At 45.1% G+C, this 17175-nt stretch overlaps 2 protein-coding genes and 3 non-coding genes across 7 annotated transcripts in view; all 5 read left to right on the top strand.

Annotated features, from left to right (window-relative positions):
* The first annotated feature begins 7149 nt into the window (after positions 1-7149).
* Rabggtb (Rab geranylgeranyltransferase subunit beta) lies at positions 7150-12802 on the top strand. 2 transcript variants are annotated; one of them, XR_003836222.1, is made up of 9 exons: positions 7169-7541; positions 8151-8258; positions 9296-9493; positions 9743-9848; positions 9948-10045; positions 10536-10588; positions 10674-10784; positions 11220-11345; positions 12209-12802. XR_003836222.1 is itself a non-coding variant. In XM_021157790.2 (8 exons), the coding sequence occupies exons 1-8, from the start codon at positions 7227-7229 to the stop codon at positions 12497-12499; spliced, it is 996 nt and encodes a 331-aa protein (XP_021013449.1). In that variant the 5' UTR covers positions 7150-7226; the 3' UTR covers positions 12500-12802. The 2 variants fall into 2 exon arrangements, 1 of the variants encoding a protein (XP_021013449.1); XM_021157790.2 differs by lacking the exon at positions 9948-10045 and having other exon boundaries at positions 7150-7229.
* On the top strand, positions 7955-8034 carry LOC115030712. Its single transcript, XR_003836310.1, has one exon. It is a non-coding gene; the product is annotated as a small nucleolar RNA SNORD45 (small nucleolar RNA).
* LOC115030713 lies at positions 8484-8564 on the top strand. Its single transcript, XR_003836311.1, has one exon. It is a non-coding gene; the product is annotated as a small nucleolar RNA SNORD45 (small nucleolar RNA).
* LOC115030714 lies at positions 9542-9612 on the top strand. Its single transcript, XR_003836312.1, has one exon. It is a non-coding gene; the product is annotated as a small nucleolar RNA SNORD45 (small nucleolar RNA).
* A 1133-nt stretch (positions 12803-13935) lies between the features above and the next one.
* The window catches only part of Msh4 (mutS homolog 4), a 46971-nt gene continuing 43731 nt past the window's right edge, over positions 13936-17175 (top strand). For both annotated transcript variants that reach the window (XM_021158083.2, XM_029475387.1), the window contains exon 1: positions 13936-14356. In XM_021158083.2, coding sequence (XP_021013742.2) covers positions 14185-14356 — 172 coding nt within the window. In that variant the 5' untranslated portion in view covers positions 13936-14184. The remainder of the gene's footprint in view (positions 14357-17175) is intronic.

Here is a 17175-nt window from a genome sequence, read left to right as displayed (position 1 = left end):
GCTACAATTAAAGGTGTGCACCACCACAGCTGGCCTGTTTTTTGGATGTTTAAAGATAGATCTGAGCGAGCAACTCCTGTAAGAACGTTTTCCCCTTTTAAATCGTAGCTTCCTCAGAAGAGTAATTATTTTTTCTGAGACATAGAGTCTCACCGTGTAGCCCAGGCAACCCTCAAACTTTGTGCCCTTCTTGTGAGCTAGGATAATATGCAGGCACCAGCACACTTGGCTTAGAAGTTAACACTGAATAGGAGGAACAGCAATATGAACTAACCAGTACCCCCAGAGCTCGTGTCTCTAGCTGCATATGTAGCAGAAGATGGCCTAGTTGGCCATCATTGGGAGAAGAAGCCCTTGGTCTTGCAAAGATTATATGCTGCAATATAGGGGAATACCAGGGCCAGGAAGAGGGAGTGAGTGGGTTGGAGAGCAGGGTGGGGGGGAGGGTATAAGGGACTTTTGAGATAGCATTTGAATTATAAATGAAGAAAATATCAAAGAAAAAATGAAAAAAAAGTTAACATTGACAGCTCTGCAAATTTGAGGACTTTCTTTAATAGATGTAGTTATTTCCCTCTACAAATTAATAAATTCTATTAATCTGTTCTAAAGTGAGGAAACACTTCATCAATGTGCAATGAGAGCTTGTCTTTTTTTTTTAAGATTTTATTTATTTCATGTATATGATGAGTACACTGTAGCTGTCTTCAGACACACCATAAGAGGGCATTGGATCCCATTACAGATGGTTGTGAGCCACCATGTGGTTGCTGGGAATTGAACTCAGGACCTTTGGAAGAGCAATCAGTGCTCTTAACCACTGAGCCATCTCTCCAGCCCAAGAGCTTGTCTTAATTAGAGTTTCCGTTGCTGTGAAGAGACCCATGACCAAGGAAATATTATAAAAGAAAGCCTTTAGTTGGGGCTGGCTGATAGTTTCAGAGGCTCAGTCCATTATCATCATGGCAGGAAATATGGCGTCCTGCTGTGGACATGATGCTGGAGAAGGAGCCAAGAGTACTACATCTGGATCCGAAGGCAACCAGGAGGAGACTGGCTTTTGCAGGCAGCCGAGAGTCGGCTCTCTCTTCCATGCTCTCCAGCCCAAGAACACAGGCCCTAATAGCCACTTCCCATGGGCCAAGCATATTCAAACAACCACAGAGCTCAAGGCGCGTGAGTTTTACATCTACAACCTATTCAAGGTCAAAAGTCAGCCTCTAGGATTTCAGACCTTGTGGGGCTGTGCTTCCTGGAGCACTTAACAGTGTTGACTTCTTAGGACTTGCAGATACACAGACAACTAACCAATCTACTAGGCAGCATCTCACACTTAGGAGAGAACTGATTTCTGTAGCCAGTCATCCAATGGACCATAAACACAGTCCTAATCACCGCTGCTCCAGATGGGGGTTAAAGTATGTTCCATGTCTGAGCCTGAACAGGAGTGAGGGCAAAGGCGCTTGTCATCTGAAGCTTTCCTGGAGAACCACGAAAAGACATTTGGCCTGGGCCTGTGAGATGGCTCAGTGGTTAAGAGCACTGACTGTTCTTCCAAAGGTCCTGAGTCTGAATTCTAGGAACCACAGGGTGGCTCACAACCATCTGTAATGAGAGCTGACAAACTGACGCCCTCTTCTGGTGTGTCTAAAGACAGCTACAGTGTACTTGCATATAATAATAAATAAAAGTCTTTGGGCTGGAGCAAGCAGGGCTGGAGTGAGCAGAGGTCCTGAGTTCAATTCCCAGCAACTACATGATGGCTCACAATCATCTGTACAGCTACAGTGTACTCATATACAATAAATAAATGAATCTTAAAAAAAAAACCTTTGGCCTAAGTAGGCATCCTGTACTGATCTACTACAATGCCCTTGACAGTGAGTCCATCCAGGGTAGCTAAGCACATGCTCCCAGACTAATGAAGAATCCTGTTCAAGAACATAATACATGCTGGGTGTGGTAGCACACGCCTTCTGAGTTCCAGGCCAGCCTGGTCTACAAAGAGCTCCAGGACAGCCAGGGCTACACAGAGAAACCCTGTCTTGAAAAACAAAACAAAACAACATGATACACATAAACACAGAATGAATACATCAACAATTATACTGGAGGAGAACTCAGTTAGCACCAAGAACACTGGCCTCTCTTCCGGAGGACCTGGGTTCAACTCCCAGCACCAACATGGCAACTCTCACAGATGTCTATGACTGTGGTCTCTGTGGGCAGTGAATGCATGCACCTCATGCATGGACATACATTCAGGCAAACACTAATATGCATAAAGAAAAAAATAAGTAAAATTTAAAAATAAATTACTCTAAGTAAACCAGCTAATTTCCAAAGTTGTTTTTATTTTTTTGAGGCAGCATCTCATGTTGCAGATTACCTCCAACTTTCTATGTAGTCCAGGGTAACCTTAAACCCTGATCTTCCTATCCATATACACTGTAGCTGTCCAGCAGCTACAGAGAACTGGGTATACCTGAAAGGGGGGCTGGAAATGAAAAGGGGCAAGAGAAGGATAAAGCCAAGACAAAGATTTCTGATCAAGGCTCAAAGTTTAAATTTCAGCTCTGCGTTTATATAGGCAAACCCCACAGACCCATTCTTTGTTTCAGCTGGATTAAGTTGCAAAGCAAGCTCAGTAGGCGGTCAACTTCTCAAAGCTCAAAGTAGGAAGTTGCAAAATGTGCCAAGGCCTGGTGCTGACTCAAGACAGGTTGTAAAACCATCAGGGTTTGTTTAGCATACTCAGAACTGGAGGAAGGACACACCACACCTTCCAAGCACTTGGACAGAACTCCTATATTTTTAAAATGCCTTTTTATTTCTGTAGTGGTTTGAATATGCTTGGCCCATGAGAGATACTACTTTAGATGTGACCTTGTTGGAGGAAGTGTGTCACTGTGTTGGTGGGCTTTGAGGGCTCCTGGTGCTCAAACTCTGCCCAGTGTGGAAGAATCATCAGTCTATCCTGACTGCAGTCACATCAAGATGCAGAAATCTCAGCTCCTGCCTGGCGTGGTGGCGCACGCCTTTAATCCCAGCACTAGGGAGGCAGAGGCAGGCGGATTTCTGAGGCCAGCATGGTCTACAGAGTGAGTTCCAGGACAGCCAGGACTACACAGAGAAACCCTGTCTTGGAAAAAAAAAAACCAGAAATCTCAGCTCCTTCTACAGCACCATGCCTGCCTGGATGCTCCCACCTTGATGATAATGGACTGAACCTCTGAACCTGTAAACCAGCACAGATTAAATGTTGCCCCTTATAAGAGTTGCCTTGGTCATGGTGTCTGTTCACAGCAATGGAAGCCCTAACTAATGCAATCCCATCTTTTAAAGTATTAACAAAGTTCGAGTTCTACTTTTATAACTGCAACTTACCTAGAGTGTTCTCTTCAGCACTGGTTATCCAAGCATGAAGTCCTACACTAGATATAAGACTTCATTCATGGGCTGGCGAGATGGATCATTGAGAAGGACAATTATCACCGTGCCAGGCAACCTGAGTTCAATAGTTGATCCCATGTGGTAGACAGAGAGAAAAGACTCATTCAAGATGTCCTCTGACTTCCACAAGTGCACTATGGTCTGTCATGTGCACACGTACACCACAAAATAAATAACTGTTAAAGAGAAAGATTTAATGGTCTGATGAGACAGCTCGGTTCATACTTGTGGCATAGTCATGAGGACTTAGGTGGATACTTAGTTCCCACAGGAAAGTGTGGTTTAGCTGTGTGTGCCTGTAATCCTAGAGTTTGGGAGGCAGAGAAAGCTATATCCCTGGTTCTTGTTGACATCACATCTAGTCTAGCCAAATCTACGAGGTCTAGGTTTAGTGAGAGACTCTGTCACAAAAAATAAGGTGGAGAGACTGAAGAAGACATCCAACAACATTGATCCCTGACCTTCACACATGCATATACATGTATGCACAGGCACACACAATGTGCACATGTATACACACACATACACAAAAAGATTTTTGAAATAATCAGGGTTCTTAAGAGGAGCTAATCAAATAGAAATGATACATATTAACAGGATTTATTAGAAAGATTAGCTTACCTGATACGGCCTGGGGCATCCAACAATGTCTTCTTCATACCTGGAGGCTGATTATTCTACAAAGTCGGATGCCTCAGAAGATGCACCTGGTGCTGGAGTCCTGCACGATTCCTGCAGATCTGGTTGTCTTCAGTCTGATAGAAGCTTGAAAACACTGGGTTCTGGTATCAGTGAAGGATTGTGGTGTCGGCCATAGCAGCTGCAACATAAACTTAACAGCAAGATGAGAAGGCACTGAGGCAGGCAAAGCTTTTTCTGCAGCACCCCTTTTATCTGGATTACTACTGGAGGTGCCTTCACATTTAGTGTGGGCCTTTCCCCAAAACCTGATTAAGAAAACCCCTCCTGCCAGGTGTGGTGGCACACGCCTTTAATCCCAGCACTTGGGAGGCAGACGCAGGCGAATTTCTGAGTTCGAGGCCAGCCTGGTCTACAGAGTGAGTTCCAGGACAGCCAGAGCTACTCAGAGAAACCTTTTCTCGAAAAACAAAAAACAAAAAAGAAAACCCCTCCTAGGAGTGATCAAGGCTTGTCTCTTAGGTGGTGTCTGATCCAGTCAAACTGACAGACAAGATTAACCTGTGTCACAACTTCCCTCTAATTAAAATGAATGAAAAATGATGGGGCAAAGAAATCAGAAATCAGGGACAGTTTCGCCAGTGCCCTTTTCCTGTAAGAGCTGGGGAATGGACCCAGGGTCTCACACTGGCAGAGAATGAGCTAGCTGGTCCTCATCCCAACAGTAGAGCTTTAAATTTGCTACTTCAGAAAACGCTCCATATTTATTCTATTTCATTGATTCAGAAATACACATTTTATCATAGTAACATCCCGGAAGTCTGGATAATTAATAGACACTGGCTACTCTTTCCTCATTTCTCATCTTTGCAATCAACTGTGTCCTACAGTTGATAAAAACCAATGCCATTCATTGATGAAATGAACACTGCTCCATGATACAGTCAACACGTTAAGGCCAGCTAGGCACTGCCTCTATCCTAAACGCTAGTGAGCTAGGATTATAGTTCCAACAGTTCACAGCATGAACCTTAATTAAAACTGTTCTAACTATGGGCTGGAGAGGTGGTGCCATGGCTAGGATCAGTTCTAGCATCCACGTGGCAGCTCACAGCTGTGTGTAATTCCAGATCCAGGGGACTCTACATCCTCTCTGCCCTCTTCAGGCAACACACACACACACACACACACACACACACACACACACACACAGAGGCAGACAAACTGCCAATACTAAATAAGAATAAATAGATCTTTAGAAATCTTAATAGCAATGAAGGTTTCCCTCTTTTATTTTCGAGGGCAGAGTTGCACTATGTAGCCCAAGCTGGCCTCAGACTTACTAAACAGCCTAGGCTAGCATCAAGTTTGTGATCCTCCTGCCTCAGCTTTACAGGTGCTGGCATTTTGGTATTTTCTACCACTTACAAAGTGACAGGCACTTCTCTGGGTAGAGAAAGTAGACAACCATTTAACAGAAACAATATGTGTGCCCTACAGATCATTTTAAATTTTTTTTTCTAAGTCACATTTTAAAAAGTGAAAATAGATTACATTAATTTTATAATATATTTAACCCAATATATCTAAAATATCACTTCAGCCAACAGTGCTTCTCCCCCTTGTTCTTTGACCATTTTATGCATGTGTATAATACATTCTGATTATTCTTGCTCCCTACCATTTCTTATCTCCCTCCCACACATCAGCCTCTTCTCCTCCTTATAACCCTCATTCCCACATTCGTGTCTTTTATTTTGTGACTCACTGAGTTTAACTGGGGCTTGTCTGTGTGGCCCTGGGGTTGGAGAAGTCCACCGATGCCTGGTCAGCTTGCCAGCAAGCACATATCTAAAGAGAATGACTCCCCCTTTCTCAGTATATGTGTCTGTACCCATTAGGTCAGCAGAGACAGGCAAGGCCCCAGAATCCCTTCCCCATCTATGACTGACCCTTGTCAGGGTCATTCATGTGCAAGCCCAGTGCAGATAAACACACTGAATTCAAGGTCGCAGTGGATGTCATACCCAGAAGAAGGCTTCTCAGCCTTTTCCGATTACTTTCTCTTATATTCTTTCTGTGTCCTTCTTCTATGATAGTCACTAAGCTCTAAAAAGAGGTCAGTCCTCAACAGATGTATTCCCCGAGAACCTTGGGCAGCCAAGAGTCTCTGCATAGAAAGGCTTATCTGAATATGGCTAAGAATAGCATTTTTAAATGAATATAAGCATATTCAGAAGGCAGCCAACAAACTTTAAAATGAGAAGTGTGGCACAGAATTTGTATTTTACGATTACAGCATTTTCCAGTTTAGACAGGCCACATTCCAATCCCTCACGTGGCTGTATCTGACATCTTGGCTTTAGAGTGATAAATGAACTTATAACTAGTTAGTTGTATTGCAGCTATAGTTCTTTAGGGTGGGGAGGCATACTTTATTCTTTGAAGAGGCAATCTGGGCGGGGGAGATCGCATGCCTAGCATTTTCAGTTGTGAGTTCAAGGCCCAGGACTTTTAAAAAAGGTTTAAAAATGAAGAGGTTAAACCATATTAATTTACCAGTACAGAGTGGAAAAATTAACCATATTTTAATGGTTTCTGGGATCAAACCAAGCATGTATTTTCACCTGGTGTCTTTAAAGGATCTTTCCATAGCAATATATGTAGCGCTTTTTGATTAGCTGGGCAACAGACACTCTATAGCTGATCAATCTTCGAGGGTGTTGGAGGTAGGGACTCGAGCTCAGGATGGCTTCCAAGTGCCTACACAGCTGAGAATTTGGACCATTGATCCTCCTGCCTTCGCTTTCCCAGTGCTGGGATAACAGGGCTGCACTAGCACTCCAGGTTTGAACGCAGTGGTTGACATCAATGCCCGGGCTCCTTGAATGCTAGGAAAGCTCTTTGCAAACTGAGCGACATGGGGTCCTTCAGGCAGACTCGTAGCCGGCTGCATCGTGACCGCGGAGTCCTTCAGGCAGGAGTGCGACCGGCTAAATCGCGGCCGCGGGGTCCTTCGGGCGGAGCGTGGCCCGCTACGTAGGGCGTGGGCGGCCGGCCGGGCGCGTGTGCGCAGGCGCGCGGGCCCTGACTCCCCCGACCTCCGGCGCGCTTCAGTCTTTCGGCGGTCGGACATGGTGAGAGCACCATCGCTGCGGTGCACGGAGGCTGGGGCGGCCTGGGCGGTGGGTCGAGCTGCGGGGCATCGCGGGCTCGCACAGCAAGGGGAGCAGGCGGGCCTGCAAGGCGATCATTCTTGTGGGGTCCAAGCTGGCCTGGAGCTCTCTGTAATGCCCCTGCCTCGGCCTCCTTAGGCCGGGGATTTGGACCGCCGCTTGAGCTATGGCTCAGCGTTTTCTGCAGTTCTCGAAGCGTATGATCTTATCCGCGGACCGTGGGCGAGCCTTCCTGGATTGGGCCGCCTGGTATTTTCTTTACATCGGGGACTTGTGCGTGCCTGTTTTTTGAAGGTTACATGGTCATTTACGAATATTGTTTTCAAAGTTAAACATTTTAATTGGGATGGAAGGAAGTCGGCCTTGGCCCACGCCTTTTTAATCCTATCACGCTTGAGGCAGAAGCAAGTGGCCTGATCTACACTGGGATTTCCAGACCAGGCAGGGCTTCATAGCTGAGACTCTGAATAAAATAAATAGGAAGTAATTTACTTTGGCAATTGCTTTGACCTACTTATTGGGTGAGTCTTAGATCCGAAGGTTGAATTTGGAGCTAATGGGTCTGATTATTTAGCAAAGGGGTTAGCATGTGAAGACTGTAGAAAGGTGCGCTGAAGTGTCAAGCTTGTTAAGCCAGAGTGTGTGTGTATTTACGGCATAACTCAAAAGATAAGCGTCAAGATTCGGGTCAATGATGAGCTGGCATGTATTCTGAATCTAAAGTTGATTATAAACCACTTTAGCTCTAGAATTACTCTGAGACCTGAAAAAAAAATTACTATGATCTGGCTATGTGTGAGTCTGAGATGTCACGATTTCAGGATGGTGAATGGAAACCTTGTAAGTAAGGATGGAATCTCTGCTTTTTTTTTTTCTTGAAAGGGCACACAGCAGAAAGACGTTACTATCAAGTCAGATGCGCCTGACACCCTGTTGCTGGAGAAGCATGCCGATTATATTGCCTCCTATGGCTCAAAGAAAGATGATTATGTGCGTATGATTTTTTTTTTCCGTTGAAAGGTTTCTAAGAGTAACAGCAATAAGTATAATACTTATTAGTATAATAATAATTGAGGCCTGATTTAAAAATGTACCTTGTATATCAGAGGTTGATATTTGACCACATCAGTCATTATGTACTGGTACATAAAGGGCGGAAGTGCAGGGTGTAGGTAGAAGGGGTTTGCTCCTTTCTGTCTGTGGTAAAACCTTGAAGGTCAATGATGTGTTGGCATGTATTATCTGAATTCGCTGATGTGTCATAACACTTTAGCTCTAGAATTACGCTGAGACTTGAAAAGGTTTTACCTAAACTTGATGTAATGGTGTGCCTGGGGAAATGGTGGCAGGGGAAGTTACCACACACCTGTGATGCCAGCAGCAAGCAAGGGTGGCTGAGTTTGAGAAGGCCCAAGCTGTGGGAGCCCCTCCAAGGAGGAGTCATTTGGGTAAAAGTATTTGTGCAGCAGCTCTGTGTCTTAGTGAGCGGGGCATTTGGCTGTCTTTACAACTTTTCAGTTAGTGGGAATCATAGGCCCGAATGTGTGGCCTTCCTGCCAACTGTGCACCTGGTCCTTTTGGGTTTGGTTTGGCAGCCCGCCAGTGAGACCTTCACCTGAATGAATGCTTGTGAGGTAATGCTTCATTTGGTTTCCATCTTTAGCGTCATTTATCTTTCCGAATTCATAGACTTCATTTGTAGAATGCAGTAATTGATGCTTAGTAAACAGGAATCAATACTGCTTTGGGTTAATACACCTGAGGTTGGCACTTGGAGTCTAAAAGTATTGGTTCTCAATCTTCTTGCTGCTGTGACCTTTCCTAACAGTTCTGCGTTCTGCGTGTTGTGGCGATCTCCAACCATGAGATAACTTTTGTTGCAACTTCATAACTAGTTTCGCTGTTAGGAATCAGAATGTTGGACCCAAAGGGTCGGCAACCGCCACTCTAAAGCCTTACAAGTTGTTCACTTAGGTCGAGGTGGGTTATGTAAAATCAGAGTGGCAAATCTGAGATGCTTCTCCTAGGAATACTGCATGTCTGAATACCTGAGAATGAGCGGTGTCTATTGGGGCCTGACTGTGATGGACCTCATGGGACAGCTTCATCGCATGAACAGAGAAGAAATCCTGGTGTTTATCAAGTCGTGCCAGCATGAGTGTGGGGGAATAAGTGCTAGCATTGGGCACGACCCCCACCTTCTGTACACGCTCAGTGCTGTCCAGGTGAGCCCTTGTGAAACCTTGCCACTTCCCTGTGAAGTCTGTCCCACAGGTCAGTGATGTCATGGCATGTATTAGCTGAATGCTAACCTGATGCAAGTCACAAATGACACTGAGACCTTGGAAGGTGGACTCCATGTGTATGTTAACTGAAGCGCTGCTTGTGGACGTTGTACATCGTGGTGCGCACTAGGCTCCGCACCACGATGTACAACGTCCACAAGCAGTCTGTACACGCTCAGTGCTGTCCAGATTCTTACTCTGTATGACAGTGTTCATGTTATCAACGTAGATAAGGTTGTGGCCTATGTTCAGAGCCTACAGAAAGAAGATGGCTCCTTTGCTGGAGACATTTGGGGTAAGGCCAGTTTGCAGTTTTTGTCAGCTACTCCTACTCAGAACATCTTTTTGTCTTGGTGTAGTAATCATAAGATTTCAAGTTGTTCCGTCTTTTCAGGTCCCACTAAGCAGTTGGTCTAACTGGAATAAAATGGCCTGCTGGAAGTCCCAGCATGCCCCATGCTGGCTTGTCAGCACGCCACACTAAAAGATAAGGTAGGTTCAAGTTTTATCTCCAATATTTATCTCCAATAATAATTAACCTCCCTGAAGGTAAAGACCTGAGGAGGTCTCTAAGTTTGTCAAATTAGTAAATATCTTGAGTTGGGAGATGGAAAACTTTTCCTTTGATTAATTTAGATAATCTGGGGTGGAACAAAATGCAGTCCTGAGACCAGCTGCTTTGTGGGATGTGAACCTTTTATAAAGCAAGGTGTTGATTATGTTACTAAATTACTAGCCTGAAAGGGGAGGGGGGGGCATAATCCTTCCATTTTGTAGGGTCCTTTCTTTTCTGGGCCCTTGTAATAAGCTACTTAGGCTATTGCTTTCTATTTGCCTAGCTGGTTTCCTCAGAAGTTGGGGGACTGCCTCCTAGTGAGCATTGTTAGTCTTGGCTTTGGGGAGTTTAATGGGTTGTACAGGTTTTGTTCTTAGGGGGCTTGGTAGCATTTACATGTCTGCCTTGGCTCTTTTTGTCTTTTAGGAGAAATTGATACAAGATTCTCATTTTGTGCGGTTGCAACTTTGGCTCTTTTGGTAAGCTTTGACTGTTGTGTTAAAGGACCAGATTAAACACCGAGTGCTAGGTAGCTGTAATAGGCTGCTTCCTTTCTCTTCATAGGGCAAGCTTGATGCTATTAATGTGGAAAAGGCGATTGAGTTTGTTTTGTCCTGCATGAACTTTGATGGTGGATTTGGGTGCAGACCAGGCTCTGAATCTCACGCTGGGCAGGTAATTTTGCAATTAAAGTTTATAGGGGTTTTGTGTTGTGAATGGCCACACCTTACTGAGTTTTGTGCATATGCTGGGTCTACACAACTTCATCCTAAGTAAACACCCGTGCTCCTTATTGGCATTTGTCTGTTTATGTGGGATCTACATTCTGTGCTGTTAACTGACCTTGAGGCTTCCTGTGTATGTAGTCCAGGATGTCCTCAGGGGGCTTGCTACATGCTGGGATTGGAGGCATGAGCCTGACCTTATTCTATTCGTACAGATGAACTGACCTTACCCAGTGCAGAGAACATTGTGCTTAAGTATAGCATTTCACTGTTGCATTGAACCTAATAATACAACCTGAGAACAAAGATGGAGCTTTAGTAATTTTGGTAGTGTCTGTCATTTACTGTTAAACTATACCTGTGTACTTTATGTCTGTAATTTTAGATCTATTGTTGCACAGGATTCCTGGCCATAACTAGTCAGTTGCACCAAGTGAACTCCGACCTACTTGGTTGGTGGCTTTGTGAACGGCAGTTGCCCTCAGGCGGACTCAATGGAAGACCCGAGAAGGTATTATCTATAGTGGCTCTTTATGCTATAACCTGGCGTTCGTGGTGCTGTGTGCTTAGAACTAAGGGGTTTCTCAGGTATAGTTGTAAGATCCCTTAAGGAGAGAGCTTGGAGTCTGATTGACTCTGAATTCATTTCTGCCTTGGGACATGTACAGATGCTCAGAAGCAACTCTGAGGTTGGGGGTGGCCCTGCTTTTAGTTTAACTGCATCACCTGGAGGCACAGGCAAGAGGTCTTCGTTTGAAGCCAGCCAGCTCTATTAGGGGGGCCTCGCCAATTAATAAACAAGTGGATTGTGAACACTTGACATGCTGCGAGTCTGAGCTCCAGATCTATAACTAGTTACTGTGTGGAGCTTGCTTTGTGACAGGGGCAGAGAGAATTAGTATGTGCTGGTTTTATTTGTGATGATGAGCCCTGGGGAAGTATTCCCCCCACAGAAAGCATCTCAACAGGGCCCGAGTTTAAGCCAGTAACTGAACTGTTGGGCTGAAACCTAGAAACGAGGATATCTGCATGTGCCTGTTGGTTAAATATAGATTATTTAGGCTGACTTGTAGGGGCTGAAGCTTTTATGAAGTCTCAGCAGATGAGTGTCTACCTGGAAAATGGTCTGCCTAGAACATCTTATCCCATGGGTTTCACCCATGACCTTAGCTCTGCACTGAGTAGGATTGTAAATCGTTTGCCAGCTACAGTGTTGAGGTGGTGTGAGAGACAAATGGGAGGTAGTCTCAGCTTGCCCCACAATTATTTCTGGGAACACGGGATTAGACATTTTAAAAAAGAATCCGTTAAATCTGAGAGAATACAATGGTGAAGTAGAAGCAGCTTCTTACTGGCTTCCCCTCCCCCTTCTAGTTACCAGATGTGTGCTACTCATGGTGGGTGTTGGCCTCCCTAAAGATCATCGGGAGACTTCACTGGATTGACAGAGAAAAGCTTCGAAGTTTCATCTTAGCGTGTCAAGATGAAGAGACGGGAGGATTTGCAGANAGACCAGGAGATATGGTGGATCCCTTCCACACCTTATTTGGCATTGCTGGCTTGTCNCTTCTGGGAGAAGAGCAGATCAAGCCTGTTAGCCCTGTCTTCTGCATGCCGGAAGAAGTGCTTCAGAGGGTGAATGTCCAGCCTGAACTAGTGAGCTAGTCAGGTGGGAACGATGCTCTAGTGTGCAATATGAATTGCTGTATTGGAAGTGTTTATCAAACCTAGACGTGACTTAATATTTTGTATTTCATATGCTAATGATAAATTATATAAGTATTGTAAAATAAATATGTTGTATTTAGATCTTTAGTCTTCTGAGTCCAGTTTTGTTAGTCCTGTTTAGAGCTAGTATTTAACTGATGCCTCCCCAGGTCCTATTTTCTTGTAACAATGATGGGAAGTGATTTCTGTTAATAAAAGTGATGAGTGAAACTCATGATTTAAATAAAGGTCAAAATCGAGTGGCTGTTGTGTATATAGCTTTTTATTTAGAACTGAAACACTTTAGAAGTGTGAACACCTTATTTAGTTGGGGCTGAGGGTACATTTTTCAGGGAACTCCAGTCTGCTGTTGGTTTGGATTTCTCAGATCCTGAAAGTCAATCCCAAAGAATTGGTCCACTCCATAATGGCTGTAGGTGTTGTCTCTTGATGGGGGCCCTGTGAGGTGTTGTCTCAGGGTTTGAATGTGGTTACTCTGGGTGGGTTGCAGCTTGCGTGAATAGTGATGGCATAAATGTCATTTTGACTCAAGTCTATAGCTGCTCCTGGGTCAGAGTTACTGGAGAGGTAACTTTTACTATTGAGGACCTCTGCCCCTAATATTTAAGGAAGGGAGCATCTTCCCTACATTGCACTGGAACTCCGCATCTTTCATGGGGATCTCCAAGTGTGTTTTACTATGTCTCCTGATGGTTGCTGAAGCATTGCTATCACATTGAGGCTACACATAACTAATACAGTCTACATGTCTACAGTGTTATATTTCTGTGAAGACATGCTGTGACCAACACGCAACTCTTGAAATTTAGGGCTGGCTTAAAAGAGTCAAAGGTTTAGTCAATTACGAGGGCAGGCAGACATGTTCCTTGAAGACCACACCTACTTAAGACAAGCTGCTTCCCTCCCTAAGTTATCTACAGGGGCTTTTCCTGCTCAAACTACACTACACGCTAGGGTTTTTAGGTAGTGTGAATGCCCTATTTGCTGGAGAACATTTATCCTCAGTTCTGTCACCTAGAAGTTGTTTTATGTGTTAATTGTAAAGAGCTTCCCAAGGGTTTTGAGCAAGACTGTAGTTTTTACCCTATGTGCAAAACTGCAGTGCAAAACAGGACAGTTGAGAAGTGCTGTTTTTAACTGTTAATGTGGTCTCGCCCGTGTTGTGCTCTCTGTCCAGTACTATGCCATGTGTACAACTGTGAGCGAAGACTTTCTTAGACATTGGGCACATGAGGTAAGTGTAACTGGGGTGTATTAAATATGCAATACCCAGCGCTCAGTCCTCAGAAAGGTCCCCTTCAAAGTGAACTGTTGACAACCCAGGTTGTTAGTGGGCTATAAATTGTTGAGCCTGATACCTAAGGAGTGAGGAGGCTTACAGCTTCCAGAATCACGTGATGAGAATAAAACGGCACAACCCTGGATTCAAAAGGTGAGAAACTCGCTGCTCACCCCTGAACTGCGCCTGCGCCGTGTGCATCATGTGCTGCTTGTTCCTGCGCCTGCGCGATTACAGCACTGCGCATGCGCCTAGCCTTCCGCCTTGTCAGCGGTGCGGCCTCTAGCCCTGGAGTGCTCGAAGCCACGCGCGCAGAACCTTGGGAGTCAGAAAGGCCCGAGAGATGCTGAGGCAGGAGGCTGCATCTCTTTCCAGTTCCCCACGCTGGACGCCGTCGCGGAGGGATGCCCCCCCGTGCGGGAGGACCCTGGCCTCCGCGTCCAGGCCGAGCACGGAAGGCGCCATGGCCGACAGGAGCAGCAGCAGCAGCAGTCCAGCGCCGGCGTCCGCGCCAGGCAAGGCCCCGGCTCACTGGTCACCTCCCCGGGCGGGCGCTGTCCTCGGCGCCCTGCCGGAGAAAGCAGTCTAGCCAGGATTCCACAGTCCCTCATGCTGGGAGTGGTTTGTGTCTTTAATCCCAACACTGGCGACTACGCTTCAAGGCCAGCCTGGGCGACACAATTTCAAACCAATCAAAACACGGGAGAAAGTCTTGACTCTTCACAACGGTTTCATTAAGACGTGAAAGGAAGGGGAACCCATCTAGTATCCCCATGTAAAGCCTTAACCTCTTGTTTCGTTTTAAAAGGCAGGTTTTCTATGGCTCAGGCTGCCCTGAAGCTCTTTAGTAGGAAAGCCTGGCTGGAGACTCTTAGCAATCCTCTTGCCTTAGCCTCTTGAGTACTGGATTATACCACCATGTCTGGCCTTTAACCTTTTTTCCTAAAAAAAAAAGTTTCCCTTTTTTCCCCTCTATGAGTATATGAGTGTGCAAGGGGTGGGTGTAGAGGTCAAAGGATGACTTTCCGGAGAAAACTCCACGTCCACCAAGAGGGCTCTGGGAATCCAACTAAGGTCTGAGTCAGGCTTGTTGGGTAATGCCTCTCTATTCGTTGAATCATCTTGATGGTCCCCTACTTAAAATATATAGTGAATATATGGGAGATTGTGTGTAAGTTTTCTAATAGTGGAGAGCTGAGCTTTGGCTGACGGGTTTTACTCTTTAGGTTCTAGAATGGAATGATAACAGGTTAAAGTGAACATCTTATCAAGTCTGGGGTCAAATAGATGGCTCACCCGTTAAGGGAAGTAGCTAGTCTGTTTCAGAGGTTTAGTGTTCCAACCACCAGTTCCCACATGGAGACTGACCACTGTCTGTAACTCTGCTGCCCTCTTCTGGTCTCTGGTGCACAGACATGCACGCTGGCAAAACGCCCGTACACTTAGGTGGAAAAGTCCTTCAGGGTGAGTTCAGTTCATTACAAGAACAGGGTTGGCTGAGTGGGTTTTATGAGGGAAGAGTTGGCTGGATGTTGTGAGGGAAGAAATAGTTAAATTGTGAAGTCTTCTCTGTTTAATATCAGGTAAAAAGCACTTGAGAGAGAAAAGCTTACCGATTACCATGAGGATGACCTATCTGACAGTTCTGAAGTGGGAACCTGGCGCAGGGACCTGAGCCTTGTACAAGACAGACCCACTTATTTTGCATGTAGACATGGGCACTGTGCCTGGGTGATGTATGATCTTGAGTATTTAATGAATGTGTGCTGTTTTCTACCAGATGAAGATCAGGAGTCTCCCCTAATTGCTCTCTGCCTTATCCTTTTGAGGCAATCTCTGTGGTAGGAAGGCCCTGTGCCCTGATTGTCAGATGGGTAACAAGCTTGGATCTGGACTCTGTTGTATGGCTGTACAGCAGGCGCTCTTAACCACTGAGCCACATCTCTAACATCTAACTTTTAAGTTTTTCTTAGAGATAAAGTCTCTGTATGTAACTCTTGCTGTCCTGGAACTGGCCTCGAACTCACAGTGCTCGTTTTGTTATTGTTGTTTTGTTGCTTCTTTTGTTATTTCAAGGCAGAGTTTATTCTGTATTCCGGAACTCAGAGGTCCACCTGCCTCTGCCTCCTCAGCGCTGGGATTAAAGGCATGAGGAACTGAGTCCAGCTACTTTTAAGTTTTTAGAGGGTTGAGAAAAATTTAAAAGACATTATTTCCTGGCACATGTAATTCAAATTCCAATATATAGAAATTATTTTGAAAAACTAGAGCTGTTTTCATTGATTTATACACTACCTAGGCTGAACCCCTACTTCACTGCCAGAGTTGAGCCCTTGACAGTGACTGTGTGGCCCACAAAGCCTAGACATTTGCTCTCTGCTGGAACTGGAATGTTCTCCACTTGTGTAGTGTGTTAGATGAGTGAAGGCTGTAAGTGAAAGCTTGAAAGTCATCAGGAAATGAATTTCAACGGGTGACCAAGCCCACTCAGTCAGTCAACAGGTTCCCCAGCACGGGAGTGAGGATTAAAAAGAAAAAAGACACAACATTGTAGCATGACCCCAGTCAATTCTGAGACTGAAGGCAAATTTAATTTTCCCAGTCTGCTTTTAATACTGTTTTAATTACATGCAAGTATTTTGGGCAAGCAGTACAATAAGGAACTAGCAAGGCAATAAGTGAAGTCCTGTGATCACTCTCCAGACAGTTGTTTAAAAAGGATTGTCAGAATGACCAAAATACTTGAGCCCACTTCCTTGTCCAAGCCCCAAATCTTGCCTGAAGCCTACTTCTTCTTTTCCACCCTAAGATTAAAATTCCTGCCTTGCCCTACTTCCCTATTATAGCCTAAAGTTAGATTCTTGCCAAAACTTACTTCCTTATCATGCCCTAATGTCAGATTCCTGCCTGAGCTTACTTCCTCGTCATGGCCAATGTCAGATTCCTGTCTGAAGCCCATTTCCCAGTCCTTGGCCAATGTCAGACTCCTGCCAAGTGGCACCCCAAAAAGCTCTCCACAAGCAGGAACAGGGAGAACAGATGAGAGGCCAGGGAAAATAAAATGTCCATGTAGTAGTGAAGTTTTAAAAGCATGGAACACTGTAGGCCAGCACTTAAGGCAGAGGAAAGGGCTTGGTCCAGGAAGCTGTGGATAGTGTAAGGAGGGCTCAGACATACGATGTGGAGGTCAAGCCATGTTTTTTCATTTGCTTGTTTGTCTGTTTGGAACTTCTGTGTTAGCATGTTGCGGCCCGCCCGCGGTCCACAACACGAACGGTTCACTGAGAATGGCAGTTCAGGCTGAAAGAGAGGTAACTAGACGGGGCGGAAGAAA

This window comes from Mus caroli, chromosome 3 (genome assembly GCF_900094665.2).
Source record: "Mus caroli chromosome 3, CAROLI_EIJ_v1.1, whole genome shotgun sequence".
In the NCBI taxonomy this organism is placed as follows: domain Eukaryota; kingdom Metazoa; phylum Chordata; class Mammalia; order Rodentia; family Muridae; genus Mus; species Mus caroli.
Note: the sequence above shows the minus strand (reverse complement) of the source record. Positions and strands in the feature narration are given on the sequence as shown.